Source organism: Delphinus delphis, chromosome 13 (assembly GCF_949987515.2).
Source record: "Delphinus delphis chromosome 13, mDelDel1.2, whole genome shotgun sequence".
In the NCBI taxonomy this organism is placed as follows: Eukaryota; Metazoa; Chordata; class Mammalia; order Artiodactyla; family Delphinidae; genus Delphinus; species Delphinus delphis.
Genome location: NC_082695.1, coordinates 15,823,987 through 15,840,544, shown reverse-complemented (window position 1 = coordinate 15,840,544; position 16,558 = coordinate 15,823,987). Strand labels below are relative to the sequence as shown.

Sequence of the window (16,558 nt, the reverse complement as noted above, 5' to 3'; positions counted from 1 at the left end):
CCACATATAAGTGATATCATATATTTGTCTTTCTCTGTCTGACTTACTTCATTTAGTATGATAATCTCTAGGTCCAACCATGGTGCTGCAAGTGGCAATATTTCATTATTTTTTTATGGCTGAGTAATATTTCACTGTGTATATATATACCACATCTTCTTTATACACTCATATGTTGATGAACACTTAGGTTGCTTCCATGTCTTCACTACTGTAAACAGTGCTGCTATGAACACTGAGGTGTGTGTATCTTTTCGAATTAGAGTTTTCATCTTTTCTGGATATATGCCCAGGAGTGGGATTGCTGGATCATATGGTAGTTCTATTTTCAATTATTTAAGGAACTTCCTACTGTTTTCCGTAGTGGCTGTACCAATTTACATTCCTACCAACAGTGTAGGAGGGTTCTCTCCACACCCTCTCCAGCATTTATTATTTGCAGACTTTTTGATGAAGGCCATTCTGACTGGTATGAGGTGATACCTCATTGTAGTTTTGATTTGCATTTCTCTAATAATTAGTGATGTTGCATATCTTTTCATGTGCCTGCTGGTCATCTGTATGTCTTCTTTGCAGAAATGTCTATTTAGGTCTTCAAGTTTATTTTTTTTAAATCCCTTAGATTTAAGAGTCTCAGACTGCTTCAGCAAGACTGAATCATGACTTGACATAATCAGCAATTAACTGCTACAGTTTTGAGCAAATAAGAGACAAGATATTAAAAGGAAAGTCCACTGGACTTCATCAAACTTTAAAACTTTGCTCTGAGAATTCCCTGGCGGTCCAGTGGTTAGGACTCAGTGCTTTCACTGCCGGGGCCTGGGTTAGATCCCTGGACGGGGAACTAAGATACCGCAAGTTGCATGGCATGGCAAAAAACAAACAAACAAACAAAAAAAAACTTTGCTCTGCAAATGATCTTGTTAAGAGGATGAAAAGACAAGCTACAGACTGGGAGAAACTATTTGAAACCACATATCTGACAAAGGACTTGTATCTAGAATATCTAAAGAACTCTCAAAACTCAACAGTAAAAAAACAAATCAACTAGAAAATGAGCAAAAGACACTTCACTGAGAAGAAAATACAGATGGCAAATTAGCACAGGAAAAAATGTTCAACAGCATTAACCATTAGGGAAATGTACATTAAAACCATAATGAAACATCACTACACACTTACTAGAATGGCTAAAATAAAAAATAGTGACAACACCTAATGTTGATGAGGATGCAGAGAAACCAGATGACTCATACATTGCTAACGGGAATTTAAAAGATATAGTCACTGTGGAAAAGTCTGGCCATTTCTTTAAAAAACTAAATGTGCAGCTACCATAAGACCCCACAACTGAACTACTGGGCATTTTTCTGAGAGAAATGAAGACTTAGGTTCCCATAAAAAAACCTGCATACAAGTGTTCACAGCAGCTGTATTTGTAATAGCCAAAAACTGGACACACCCACATGTTCTTCAACAAGTTAAAGGAATCATGGTACATCCATACCATGGAATATTATTCAGCAATAAAAAGGAATGGACATGGTACATGTAACAACATGATGAATCTCCAGGGAATTACGCTGAGTAAAGAAAGTCAATCTCTAAAGGTTATAAATAATATGATTCCATTATATAACATTCTTAAAATGACAAAATTATAGAAATAGAAAATATCAGTAGTTGCTAAGGGAGAGGGATGGGGAAAGGAGATACAAGGAGGTGGCTGTAGGTAAAAAAATGTAGGGAGCACATGGAGGGACCCTGGTGGTGAAACTACTATGCATCTTGTCTAGGTGGTGGTCACATGAATCCATACACTATATACGGCACTAAATATACACACACAAACACACCACACGTATACACACAAATGAATGCATGTAAAACTGATGAAATCTGAATAAGGTCAGTGGATTTTATCAATGTCAGTTTCATAATTATGACACTATACTATAATTATGCTAGATCTTACCATTGGGACAAAGTGGGTGAAGGGTATACAGATCTCTCTGTATTATTTCTCTTACAACTGCATGTATATCTACAATTATCTCAAAATTTATATATATATATATATACATACATACACACACACACACACACACACACACACACACACACACACACACACACACCAGAAGAATCCAATTATCTACCAGGGGCTTATTCTCATTTCGGCTCAACTTTACAAGAAATCATGCCTTTAATCTGATAGCACCTAGACTACTTGGCTTGATAGCACAATATCTTGATATCTCATGTTCACCACTTTCACCCATTTTAGAAAGGAAACCCAAACACTTAACCTAGTTGCAATAAATACAGGTACCCAACAGAACTCTGCTTACTTTTGTACACTGTGTAGCAGGCAAGAGGTCAACAAACACCTTGAGGTCTGTGAAACAACAAGGTTTATCCCCAAACTTTTTAAAATACTGGAACATTAATTCTTCTGGATCACCTAAGAGAGAGGGGGGGGGAAATATCACTAAATTATTCATGGACTGAAGCAATCTCTAATTTAAGTGAGAAGTCTGACTTGAAAAACATTTATTTCAATTAAATGAAAATTTTGCTTGAATGAGAATGAGGATGACAATGAGGGCCGGAAGATAGCTTGCCAGTTTAAAAATAAATACTAAAAAGGAGTTGAATCTTGCGAACTCAGTTTACCTGTTATTACATTGAGGAAATGTGAAGTTTTTCATTCAATTAAAGTTTAAATAGTTTAAAAGTTTTCATTAAAGTTTAAAGACAAGTTTATATGCAAACATTAAACAAACATGCTTTTCTCCACAACAGTTCCTGAACTACTTAACAAATATTAAATATATGTTAACTAAATGAAAGGTAGTGTTTGTTAACAGGCACACCAACAGAAGAGAAAATAAATGGGAAGAGCCACGGGCCAATAACTCCAAAGTCACTCACTATGGAAAATTTAAACCTGGATATGCAGAAAGCTACCAATTCATTTTATTTTTCCTCAAATTAAAAATAAAAATAATAAAAGTAAAATACTCTCAAATTGGACTAGATTTAGGAAGGAGAGATTTTTAACAAGGTCTCTGTAAGATTTTAGGTCTTGGTTCCTGCTCACACATTTCTGGGAACAGAGATTTCACGGCTTTAATCAGATTCTCACATGCCTCTGTGATCCAAAAGAGACTAAGAATCACTCACTGGTCTGGTAAAAAAAAAAAAAAGAAAAAAAATTTTTTTGTGTGTGGAGACAAATTTGTAAGATTCACCAATTTGTAAGATTCAGGCTGGTGAGAGAGAAGAGAAAGACAAGGGATGAATATAGGAAGTGTGAAAACAGATCCAAGTAGTTTTATATCCAGCTTTGGAAAGAAAGCAACTCTTTTTTTTTTTTTGGCCACATCAGGCGGCTTGTGGGATCCTAGTTCCCCGACCAAGGATCGAACCCAGGTCCCCTGCAGTGGAAGCACGGTGTCCTAACCACTGGACCATCAGGGAAATCTGAAGAAAGCAATTCTTTGCAATATACTTTAACAATATTTTGCTGAAGGTCGCATAAAAATTTTCATTTGCAATTCTAAAACAAACACCAACTAAAGTAATTGAGGTAGACCCAAAGAAAGAAGTCAACATGGAATTCAAAATTGGTTATGAATAATCTACATAGGAAATGACAGAGAGATAGCCACAGTTAATTTTAGAATGAGCTGCAAAGAACATTAATTACATGATTAAAATGGACAAAGATGTTCTAGGATAGGTTTTAGGTATTGAGAAGTGCTCATCATCTCAGGACAACTGGTCCCTAAAGAAACCTTCTTAAAGTTATTCAACTTTTAATGAGAACTAAATTTTTATAATGATGAGTGGGAAAAAAAGTTTTCTTGGAGCTTTATCTTAAAAAAATGAAACTAAAAAAATTTTTAAAGTTTATTCGCCTAAACTTAAAAAATTTAGGGTATAATTAAAACTAAAGCTAATTCTTAGTATGAGCAAAGAATTACTGATTTTGGGGGGAGTGGTGCTTTTTTCCCCACAAAACTGTGAATTAGTACAATATGACAACATTTACTTCTTATGTAGTATGCTCAAAAAGAACCATTTTACAAAAACCTCTAAGGGCTTCATCAAATTTCCTGAAGGCCTCTATTAATGCTTTACTATCCAAATCATACTTTTCTCCCATCTTGTCATTGTCCTAATAAATTTTCTCCTCAACTGTTAACTGCTCTTTAACTGCTCTAACTCTGCCAGATGTTATTTCGTCGATGGTTTTGTGAGTGCTTAGGGTAGATTTTCAAGAAACCTTTCATTCACTTCTTGAAATCCTGAAACTTTTATAAAACTGGCTATTTACTTTGAAATTGATTTTGACATTATTGCTGGGTCAGCAAAAGAACGCCTGACAAAGACTCTGATGGAATAGGGAGAGATGCTAAAGTTAAGCCAAGTTGCATGTGTGATTGAGGGCTAATTTTATAAGTGATCCATTCATTAGTTAATATTTTCAGGTTATGAAGACATTTGCTTCTCAAACACAACTTTATCACTGTAGGCTTCAGAGAATAGATACTGCACTTGGGTACTGAGGGCATCCCTGTATCTTCTCCAGGGTTCCCAAATATCATTACAGCTTCTTACCCAGTTTGTACTCATCATTAAAACCTTGACGCCGCAAACGTCTAATCAGCTCCAGTTTAGCCAGATGTGGTCCTCGGAGATGGCGAGAACTTTTAGATTCTTCTGTTATCCGATCTTCTATAAATCTCACAGCCTCTTCTGCAGAATAATGTACTTCTCCTTCTAAAGAGCTAGGTATAAACACATGAAAAAGGTATTTTGTGCCTCTATCAAGCCAAATTGATTTTAAGAAACATTAAAAATAACAGAAAGTACTGTGATAATTACAAAACAACACAAATTAGAATAAAAGAGAAATATGAGCATATTCTGACAGTTAACATGGCATATGATTCCTCTCAATTTTGTCATTTGATTATTGCAGAGTGACTAACCACCTCTACCTCTTTCTTAAAAAAAAGAATGAATAATTTTGCATATATAAAATATTACCTAATTAAAAACATAAGTAAATTTTATTGCTAGAAAAATGAGGCTGAGAAAAATTAGATGACTTACTTAATATTATAAAGTAAGCCTCAGTTCATATTTGGTATCATAAACCCTATTTTGTTATTCACTTTTTTAAAAGAGCTCATTATATTTATTGTGGTATTGTCTGTAATAGCCCCCAAAACAGGAAGCAGCAACAATACAAGTATCTATCAACAGCAGACAGATTAAATGAATTTGGTACATTTCTAAAATGGAGTCCTCTTAAGTCATTAAAAAGAATTAATCAGATCTGTATGCACCATATATGGAAAGATGCCCAAGATACACTTTAGGGGGTGAAATACGAAGTTGTAAACCATTACATCTAACATAATTGCATTCTTATGTTAAATAAGAATAATTATATTAGTATATGCATAATATAAATAAATCTGGAAGAAAAGACACCAAACTGTCTTTTCCAAATAAATCTGGAAGACACCAAACTGTTATCAAGAGTTATTTCTGTGTCAATTACGTCTCAATAAAACTGGAAAAAGAAAAAAATCATCCTGGGATGATAGGAAAACTAGGAACTAACACTTTCCACACCATACATTTCTGTACTAATTTAAGATTTTTACAATGAACACATATTTATTTTAAAATTTAAAAATGGAAAAATGTCTTGCTTTGAAAGGGATACATTATTGAGACAGAAAAAGAGAATTCAATTAGGCTTACAATGAAATCATTTTGCTACACCATACTAAAAAGTGTTGTAATTCAGGAAAGAAGACAACTTACTGTTCACCTTCAGCAGGAGGAGTCCAGGCTTCTTCAATCAGTCGAAAGACAGAATCGAAATAAGTCAGATAGAACTGCCAGTCATCTGAGCTAAAATCAGATTGAATGGTGCACACAGGATTAAACCCAAGTTGTGACAAATCTGCCTGAGGAACCATGTTATTCAACTTATTTTCTAAGTTATATTTTAGTCTTTACTAGGAGAAGCCCAACCTTCCCTCTGGGTTTCTTCTACAGCCCTAAAAGGGCAACAACTCCAGAGGCATTTTCAAAGTCAAACATTTTCAAGAAACTACTGTTTCCTTCAATAAAATGACCAGGTGTAAAAAACTAACATTCTCAGGACTTCCCTGGTGGCCCAGTGGATGAGACTCCGCACTCCCAATGCAGGGGGCCCGGTTCAATCCCTAGTCGGGAAACTAGATCCCGCATGCATGCCGCAACTAAGAAGTCTACCTGCCACAACAAAGATCCCACGTGCCGCAAGTAAGACCCAGAGCAGCCAAAATAAATTAAAAAAAAAAAAAAAAAAACAGCTCATGCAGCCCTTAATAAAAAACTAATATTCTTAACAGAAAACTCCCCACATTAGTGCTTTCTAGGGGGGCTAAGGGGAGGGTCTCTCTTTTAGACCAATATTGAGTTTGACAAATTAATGACTTTTCAGCATTCATTCTGAATACTCAGCACCCTGGTGGCATAAGTTCCATTACACCTCTTTATCGAAAGATGAAGGCTCGGGCTTCCCTGGTGGCGCAGTGGTTGAGAGTCCGCCTGCCGATGCAGGGGACATGGGTTCGCGCCCCGGTCCGGGAAGATCCCACATGCCGCGGAGCGGCTGGGCCCGTGGACAATGGCCGCTGAGCCTGCACGTCCGGAGCCTGTGCTCCGCAACGGGAGAGGCCACAACAGTGAGAGGCCCGCATACCGCGAAAAAAAGAAAAAAAAGATGAAGGCTCATTAAAAACTTTAAAAAAAAAATCCAGAACACACAACTAAAAGATTTCACTTTATGCCCAGAAATCTCAAAGGATATAGACCAAAAAAATCAATGGTGAGACCTGAAAGCCCCACTCCAGTCTCATAGTCCAAAAAGAAGCATCTACTTACTTTTTCAGTAAGAGGCGCCGAGAAAGGGCATTGCACTCTGGCCACCTGCTCAGCTTCTTGTACATAGCCATGCATTTATTTTCCCGACTCTGAATCTCACTTGTTAACTTCTCTACAATTAAAAGTTATAAAAGTTGGTAAGCTGGTTTCATTTCTGCTCAGAAACCAGAACAAAATCCATATACAAGAAGGAAACTGTCACATTTTCTTATTCACTCTCTTAGAAAATGGGACCACTATTAGATACAAACTACTATCTCACTAAAGATTACTTTCCTGAAAGGAAAAATCATATATTTCTGATACTAAACTTTCTAATCCTTTTCTTCTACAAAATACAAGGATCCAGAATGTCTTGAGTTGAGGATCTAGTGTGTGGGATACACATAAAATCCCAACAGCATCTAAGGACTGGTATATTTAGACCTGATATATTTAGACCATAGACAGACCATCCATACATTTCCAAAACATTGAATAAGCTTGGACTGGAATGAGATGAGAAAGGGGAGATGTTATGAGGAAGATAAAAAAAGAAAAGAGATGAATCAAACTCTTCCAACAGTTGAGAACAAAAAAACTAGGACTATATTTCTGACCAAATTAGATATGCCCTGTCCTTTTAGAATGGTTTAGCAGATTAAGGATGCCAACAATTACATTATGAATTTTCTATAGAGAATCTAAACTGTAACTATCCATACAACTACAACCTAACTGAATAAAAACAAAGTTGACTTGTACCCACCTGCAAGGAGGCTGAAGTTAGAGAGTAACATTAAAAATAAAAACAAAAACAAAACTCTTCCTACATTTTATATAATTAAAGTACTTAACTCAGTTACTATTACAGTTTTGTGATAGCACAAAGTCTAGTAAAGGATATACATACTTGTAAAAAACAAAGTCTTTTTAATGGCTGGACCTAATGAGAGTTCTGAGGCTACTCATCTACAGTTAGTTACTCCCAATAACCATAAAGGCACGATTAAAAAACCAGGGTTGTCAAAACGATAACTGCATTCCCACGAATTTCTCCTAAGAAAATCAAAGATGTGTAAATATTTAGGAACCAAAATCTCCTAAGTGTCCAAAAATAAGGGAATAGTTAATGCTATCTATGAAGTTCATACAAATCAGTTTTCCAACAACAAAGGAGGAAGTATTTTCACAACAATGGAAAAGAGCTAACTTCTTTAACATGTAAAGTACTCTTGCAAATCAATAAGCAGATTAACCAAATTTTTAGAAATAGGAAAAGGATAAGAAAAAGCAGCTCAGAGGAAAAAAATATATTAATGGCTTTTAAACAAATGAAGAAATAATTATCCTCCCTCATAACTAAATAAAAACTGTAAGGTATGTTTTACCTATCTCATTGAAAAACATAAAAGGTTTGATATGGGACTTCCCTGGTGGGCCAGTGGCTGACTCCACGCTCCCAATGCAAGGGGCCCGGGTTTGAACCCTGGTCAGGAAACTAGATCCCACGTGACACAACTAAGAGTTCACATGCCACAACTAAAGATCCCGCATGCAGCAAGGAAGATCCAGCATATGGCAGCGAAGACACGGCCCAGCCAAATAAATAAATAAATATTTTTTAAAAAGTTTGATCTAAAATTTTGCAAAGAAACAGGACCTCTTACAATCTAATAGCAAATACAGCTGGTGGAAATGCACACTGTAGCCTCTTAGAGGGCAATTTGGTTTATAGCAAAGATGTTCCTTGCAAATAGCCTAAATACCCTTCAAAGATGAGCTATGTAGTAAACTGTCTACGTTTATGCTGTGGAACACTGGGCACCATTAAAGAGAGTGAGGTAGTGAGGTATATCTCTAAGAGACACTGTTAAGGTAAAAAAAAAAATGGGTCTAAGAGTATGCAGAGAAAAGGTCACAAACTCAAATGCCTTCATAGGACAGACACAACAAACATTTAAAAATTTTAAAGAAAAAAATATTTAATAAGAACATTGTGCAGAGTAAGATTACACTTAGGGTCAAGGTACAGTATATTCTCAATTGTGGTTTAAAAAAGTGGGGGGGCCCTTTCTGCCTCCGCTGCCACCATGGCACCCAGTAGAAAGTTTGTGGCAAAGGGGGGCAAAAAAAAAGAAGCAGGTCCTGGGGTTTCCCTGGTGGCGCAGTGGTTGAGAGTCCGCCTGCCGACGCAGGGGACACAGGCTCGTGCCCCGGTCCGGGAGGTTCCCACATGCCGCGGAGCGGCTGGGCCCGTGAGCCATGGCCACTGAGCCTGCGTGTCCGGAGCCTGTGCTCTGCAACAGGAGAGACCATAAAAGTGAGAGGCCCGCATACCGCAAAAAAAAAATAATAAAATTAAATTAAAAAAAAAAAAAAGAAGCAGATCCTGAAGTTTACTCTTGACTGTACCCATCAAGGTAGAATCATGGATGCTGCCAATTTTGAGCAGTTTTTTCAGGAGAGAATCAAAGTGAATGGAAAAGCTGAGAATCTTGGTGGAGGTGTTGTAACAAACGAAAGAAGCAAAAGCAAGATTACTGTAACTTCTGAGGTAGCTTTTTCCAAAAGGTATTTGAAATATCTCACCAAAAAATATTTGAAGAAGAATAACCTATGTGATTGGTTACACGTAGTTGCTAACAGCAAAGAAAGTTACGAACTGCATTACTTTCAGACTACTCAAGGTGCAGAAGAGGGGCTTCCCTGGTGGCGCAGTGGTTAAGAATCCGCCTGCCAACGCAGAGGACACGGGTTTGAGCCCTGGTCCGGGAAGATTCCACATACCACGGAGCAACTAAGCCGTGCACCACAACTACTGAGCCTGCACTCTAGAGCCCACAAGCAACAACTACTGAAGCCCACGTGCCACCAACAACTGAAGCCTGCACGCCTAGAGCCCATGCTCCACAACAAGAGAAGCCACTGCAATGAGAAGCCCGCACACTGCAACGAAGAGGAGCCCCCATTCGCTGCAACTAGAGAAAGCCCGCATGCAGCAATGAGAACCCAAAGCAGCCAAAAATAAATAAATAAATAAATTTCTTTAAAAAAAAAAAAAGATGAAGAAGAGGAGGAAGATGAGGATTAAAACTCAATTATCTGGGGACCTCCCTGGCGGTCCAGTAGTTAAGACTTCACCTTCCAATGCAGGGGGTGCAGGTTTGATCCCAGGTCAGGGAACTAAGATCCCACATGCATCATGGCCAAAAAACCAAAACATAAAGCAGAAGCAATGTTGTAACAAATTCAATAAAGACTTTAAAAAAAAATGGTCCACATCAAAAAAAAAACAAAAAAAACAAAAAAACAACTCAATTATCTGGAATATTTTGTATGAGTTCTTAAATAAAACTTAGGACCCCAAAAACAAAAAAAAGGGAAGGGGGAGGGGAAAGATACTACTTTAGAAGGATATACAGAACAGGTAACTGGAGAAGGATGTAGAGGGCAGAGGGTTGGAGATCTGGGGTAAAATCATACTCCCTGAATTTTCTGAATCCATGAATTATTTTCATTCATTCATTCATTCACTCATTCAGCTATGCCAGGTCTTAGATGCGGCACATGGGATCTTCGTTGCCACGTGTGGGATCTTCCTTGTAGCATGCGGAATCTTTAGCTGCGGCATGCGGGATCTTAATTGTGGCATGCAGGATCTAATTCTCTGACCAGGGATCGAACCCAGGCCCCCTGCATCGTAAACGCGAAGTCTTAACCACTGGACCACCAGGGAAGTCCCCATGAATTATTTTCAACTAAAAATTATTTTTAAAAAATAAATAGAGAAAAACCTGAAAGAATCTAAAATGATCGCAAGTGATTTTTTAAAGTCTTTATATCTTTGTTTCTGTATGTGGAAGAAATTTTCCACAATAAAATGTCATGTTTAAATAGGAAAACAAAACAAAAAAAACTTTAAGAAAACTCTAAAAATTACCTCCTAATTTTCCTCTGATGACATCCAAGGCTTCCTGGTACTTTCCCAAACGTTCTAGGATCATATAATAAAGTTCAACCTTACAAAAAAACAAACAAGAAGTGCAACCATTGAAACTTTTCAGTAATAAAAAGATAAGTCATTTGTATCTTTTTAAAAAGCTATCTAACAGAAAAGAACACTATATCTTCAAATAAGATGAAATTAACAGTGACAATCAGACCATAGTATCTCTCCTATCTATATCTCGGCAGAGTACTTTCTGGAAACATGCTAGAACCTCACTCATTATACCTAGGCTGGGGAGTTCCAAAGCTTCACATTTACACAAAAGGCAAGAGTGAGGACCCAGTCCTCTAAATGGAATAAAGCAACAGTTCATAATATTGTAACAACATCAAAAACATGCAAATACAAAGTGGGGCTTAAATTACTCACTTCAGCCTCTGCTTCTATCTTGTCCTCTTTTACCATTTTTTCTACCATTCTCTCAGCAAGGGGCAGAAACATCGTTTTTGAGAGGTTTTCATCCTGCGCTGATATAGACTAAACGAGAAAAGAAAAATGTTTGCACTATTTATATTATTACCATGCAGACCATTATTGTGACTCTGGCACATAATTATCAACCCACTATGTCAAATATTAGACCTAATTTGAACTTGAGAGTGGTTTGCTTTATAGGAGATTTCTTTACTAAAGATTCTTATCGTATGCATTCTTGAAATACATAGTTTCCACAATATGACCTAACTTTTAAATATTAGACCATTCATACATTTTTTTCTAGAAATATGTTAAGAGGGGATACGTTTATACTATTTAGTATATATAAAGGGTACCAGGTATTTGAAGAGTCAAAAACCTTTGAGATGTCTTCTTGAGACCTTCACATATTAGAAGGAAAATGCCAATTCCTTCTATTTATAGTATGGTTTACTATTAGCTACAGTTACCTTAGCATGATATTAATCATTTTAACATTGCCAAAGATTCTGCTCAGAGCTCATTTACCCCCTGAAAACAACCTTTCAGGGTAGCTATTATGCTTATTTTATAGTTAAACTAAGGTTAAAAGATTCTCCAACAGCTCAAGAGACATGGTGAAGCCAATGTTTGAAAGCAGACCTGTCTGAACCCAGAGCCTCTCTGTTCTTAACCTACATTTTAACTCCAGAGCCTCTCTGTTCTTAACTGCTACATTTTAACTCCTTTCTCCCCATCCTCTCATACACAGTGTCTTATCTTGGTACTTATAGCTGCTCTGGGAGATGAGCATCTCCATTCTGCAAAAGAGCAGACTGAGGCTCAGAAAGCAGAAGTGATGAAACAAGGTCACCCAGTTCAATGATCCGTTCAACAACCAACAATAGTGCCTTAAAGACAAACCTCAAGTTAAAATATCAAACATTTCGAGGCTCATACTTGATCAAGTAACCCAGTAATGGATCTAAGATTCAGAGGAAATACACTCTGTGCTACACACAAATAAACCAATACATCAACTCAAAAAGAATACTAAAACTCCTCAACTCAAAAAAATCAACTGACAATATGTCACATCCCTATTTGACACATGCTGCAACACATTACCCAAGATGTTCAGAGGACACATTAAGGACAATTACTATATACAAAAATAAAAACAAATCTCAACCCCATTCTGAATGCCATACTCACTTGCATTATTAAGCTCATCACAGACCAAAAGTAGTAAGGGTTTTTGGGGACAATCTTATATAGAGCCATGCCAGCCTGAAAGACAGAGAGCCATAAATACTTAACTTAGAAAACATCATACAGAGGGTAATTAATGACCTAGACATGTGGCAAGAAGTTTCCTAGGAAAATAGCAACATGTTTACATATGCTGGTTACTGTAAGTGCCTAGTAACTTGATGGATGTTGTCTACAGCATAACAACAGAGGTAATCCCAAAGGTGAATTTTTACAATATCAAGAATGATATTTCATCTTTTGAATCAGATTTTCTTAAACTGAAGACCCAGTGTTCCTAGAGAATACTGCAATCCAATATAGTTCTGGTAGACTACCAAGCAAAAACAAAAGTTGGGTTATGAATGTATATCAATAAACTTTACTGAAGCCATTGCACTAATCAATTATAGTAAAACAAAGAAATCCAGACAGTATATTTAAACTTCAAAATCAGACAAAATTACTCTGACATAATTCAAAAAATAATTCTTAGGTTAGGAAAATATTCAGGTTCTTTCAATATACCATTAATTAGAACTGAACCCTCTCATTGTGAAATGTATAATATGCAAATACTTAGAAGTAGGAACATGGCACAAAGGAGCAAAGTAGATCTATTCACGTAAAACTGAGAATCTGTCCATAATTGCCAACTAGTAATCAATGCTAAGAACTGTCAGCTAATTATCACAGTTACTATTTTATTTTTTAATCTTTTGCCTATCTTCAATCCACTTGAAAAAAATGCATGGAGCCCCTATTAAGTGGAAGGAAATGTCTATTCCTGCCAAGGATACAAAGATTGAGTCCCGATCCCCAAGGCACTTAAAAGCAAGGGAGAGATAAGACAAATATTCAAACGACTAAAATATTCTTGGCAATAAAAATAAACATCCTATACAGGGAATTCCCTGGCGGTCCAGTGGTTAGGACTCGGCACTTCCACCGCCAGGGCCAGATTCGATCCCTGGTCAGGGAACTAATAATATCTCACAAGCAAAGCGGCACAGCCAAAAAAAAAAAAAGAAAACAAAAACACCCTATACAAAAACACCACACTAGGGTGTTTCCAAGGAAGGCAAGGTTAGTATGTTTGTTTATTCCTTTCTTTTTCTTTTTTTAAGGAAAAGTAGGGAAGAGCATTCTCCAAAGTAGCAGTCTTTCAGATGGACCTTGAAGGTGAAACAGAATGTCTATAGGCAAAGATGGGGGGTAAGAATACATATACAAATAATACAATTATTTAGGGTGAATGGATAAGTGAATGAATCAATTCGAAGTAGGAGCAAAATGAGTAATTAAACAAAAACATTAAAGAAAGAAAAGATATATGTTGACAAGAACAAGTAGGACATCTAGCTGAAACAAAAAATTAAGAGCAGGAGAAGGGAAAAGGGCTAAAAGGTAGACAGAGGTACCTTTGTTATAAGGCATTCCAAAAGGAGTCTATACAGAGTAAGCGAGTGATATGTATAAATCTACACTCTTCTAGGAAGAGTATTTTAGCAGTACTGTGAAGAAAGAAAATAGGGAAAAATAAGAGGTGAGGCAATGAAGAACTAAACCAGGATGAGGTAGATCAAATAGAAAAAGAGACCTCAGGGAATTCCCTGGCAGTCCAGTGATTAGGACTCCGAGCTCCCACTGATGAGGGCATCGGTTTGATCCCTGATCCAGGAACTAAGATCCAGAAAGCCCCGTGGCCAAAAAAAAAAAGAGAGAGAAAGAGAGAGAGAGACCTCAAAGACACTGTGGAGGTAGAATCAAGATGATCTGGAGACAAAATGGACATAGAAGATGAGAAGGAGAGTCTAGAATGGCTTGAGGTCCCTGCTCTTAACACCAAACTGGAGAAATGAAATGGAAAGTGTTAGAAAACCAATTTTATTTGATAACTTGGGGAAAGAAAACATTTTTATAATGACACACAGAAATAAAAAGGAATAGAATGTTAAATTAACATGAACTTTTAACATAAAAGAGAAATTTCATGCCCACACCCTACTATCTTATAGGTGATAGCATTCTGCTGCTACAGAAAACTTTTGACCAGAGAGAAATTTGAAAAACATGGCTGCAAACTGGTGACTCAGAGAATAGGAATGTCACTTACAGAAAAAGGAAAGTCTAGTCACCATATGAATGACTAGCAACTCTTTATTCAAGGTGGTTTTAAATTTACCTGCCAGAGATGATCTGTGGGGCAGAAGTCCTTAAATCTTCTGATTCCCTGGCTTCCCTCCCTCTTACCTCCACCAGTTTATGCAAATCACTCATTTATTTAACAAACGTTTATCATGAAGTGAGGATTCAGCAGTGAACAAAACAAAAGCCCTTATGAAACATAACATGTAATTTATAAAATACCTATTACCCCAGACTGACATTCCCCTTTCAAAATAAGCATACATATAAGCTAAGAACTGTAACTACCTTAAGCAGCAACAAAGGCAGAATAAAAATCAGACGTTCCATTCTAAGACATTTAACACTAGAGGACTCCATTCTTCCAACATATTAGACTAAAATAATGCAAAAGCAGGCTATGGTTAAAACATATTAAGAAACCATAACTACTAAGCCACATCAAAGCTATGTCTCCAAAAAGCAAGATGCAAAATTGTATATATCTCTGGCAACATGTAAAGTTAAACCATACAAAAATATAATCTGTTCAAGTGGTAGATTATTTTTTTCCCTTTTTCAAAATTTACCTTAATATTGCTATTGCATGAACTTGTACTTTTTGTTATTTTATAAGTGTGTGTATAATATATATTTCAAAAATGTATTTCATGGGATCATAAAATTAACACATGCTTAAAAAAAAAAAAAAGAAAGAACAGAAATTAAGATGGAAAGTATCCACAGCCCTATATCCTGGCAACATTTCAGTACATATACTTAATAAGGAAGGGTGGAGGGGAAGGGAGTGAGAGAAGGCCATTTTACAACCTGCTCTTCTTACTTAACATATATTGGGAATATCTTTCTACGTCAACAAATAAAGACACACAGTACCATTTGGGGGGGGCGGGGTGTTGCATTATTTTCTACCACATAGGTGAACTATAATTTCTTTCACTATGTCTGTATTAATGTACATTTAATATACTTTACTTAAAACATATTCCTAGGGGCTTCCCTGGTGGCTCAGTGGTTAAGAATCCGCCTGCCAATGCAGGGGACATGGGTTCGAGCCCTGGTCCAGGAAGATCCCACATGCCACGGAGCAACTAAGCCTGTGCGCCACAACTACTGAAGCCTGCGTGCTTAGAGCCCATGCTCCACAACAAGAGAAGGCACCTCAGTGAGAAGCCCGTGCACCGCAACGGAGACCCAACGCAGCTAAAAATAAATAAAATAAATTTTTTAAAAAAAACAAAAAAATATATTCCTAGAAGTAAAAATGATACTAAGGATTTATATGTATATATGGTTAGTGCTGCCAATTTAACAAATATATACCCATTTTACAATAAAAGAAAAATTATAATCTGTGAATATTTTTCCTGAGAACATATCAATACTCCAATGATAAATAAAATAATGATAAAATTTCTTCAAAGAATTATATTTGGGCCAAAAAATCTCTTCCAATTTAAAAACTTACATAAGCAAATACAAAAACTGATTTGAAAGAGAAAGGGTTTATCTTAATATAGTATCTTCCACCCTCCCTGGTCTACCTATCTATTGTTATAGTTTGATATTTCAAATAAACAAGACAAAATAAAAATCCAAGTAGGAAAGCTGCCTTCCAAACACATTATACCCACAAACAAAGCATTTCTTTAAAAATTCTAGCTTGACTTCATAACCCTTTATGAGCTTAAGAGTGCAAATTTCATTTCTCTGGGATGCCAGCTTTATGCACCTATTAGTCCAAATGTATCCAAATAAGGCTCCTTCACATGTGTACAAGGAACACCTAAAACGTGCTAACTGGCAGATAAGCTG

At 36.6% G+C, this 16,558-nt stretch overlaps 1 protein-coding gene across 1 annotated transcript in view; it reads right to left on the bottom strand.

The window, feature by feature from the left end:
• NAA25 (N-alpha-acetyltransferase 25, NatB auxiliary subunit) overlaps nt 1–16,558 on the bottom strand; it is a 72,346-nt gene that overhangs the window by 39,734 nt on the left and 16,054 nt on the right. The window contains exons 5-11 of the mRNA XM_060028157.1: nt 12,560–12,634; nt 11,318–11,425; nt 10,880–10,958; nt 6,958–7,069; nt 5,848–5,937; nt 4,627–4,796; nt 2,352–2,464 (exon numbers count right to left, since the gene is read on the bottom strand). Of these exons, the coding sequence (XP_059884140.1) occupies nt 2,352–2,464; nt 4,627–4,796; nt 5,848–5,937; nt 6,958–7,069; nt 10,880–10,958; nt 11,318–11,425; nt 12,560–12,634 (747 nt within the window). The remainder of the gene's footprint in view (nt 1–2,351; nt 2,465–4,626; nt 4,797–5,847; nt 5,938–6,957; nt 7,070–10,879; nt 10,959–11,317; nt 11,426–12,559; nt 12,635–16,558) is intronic.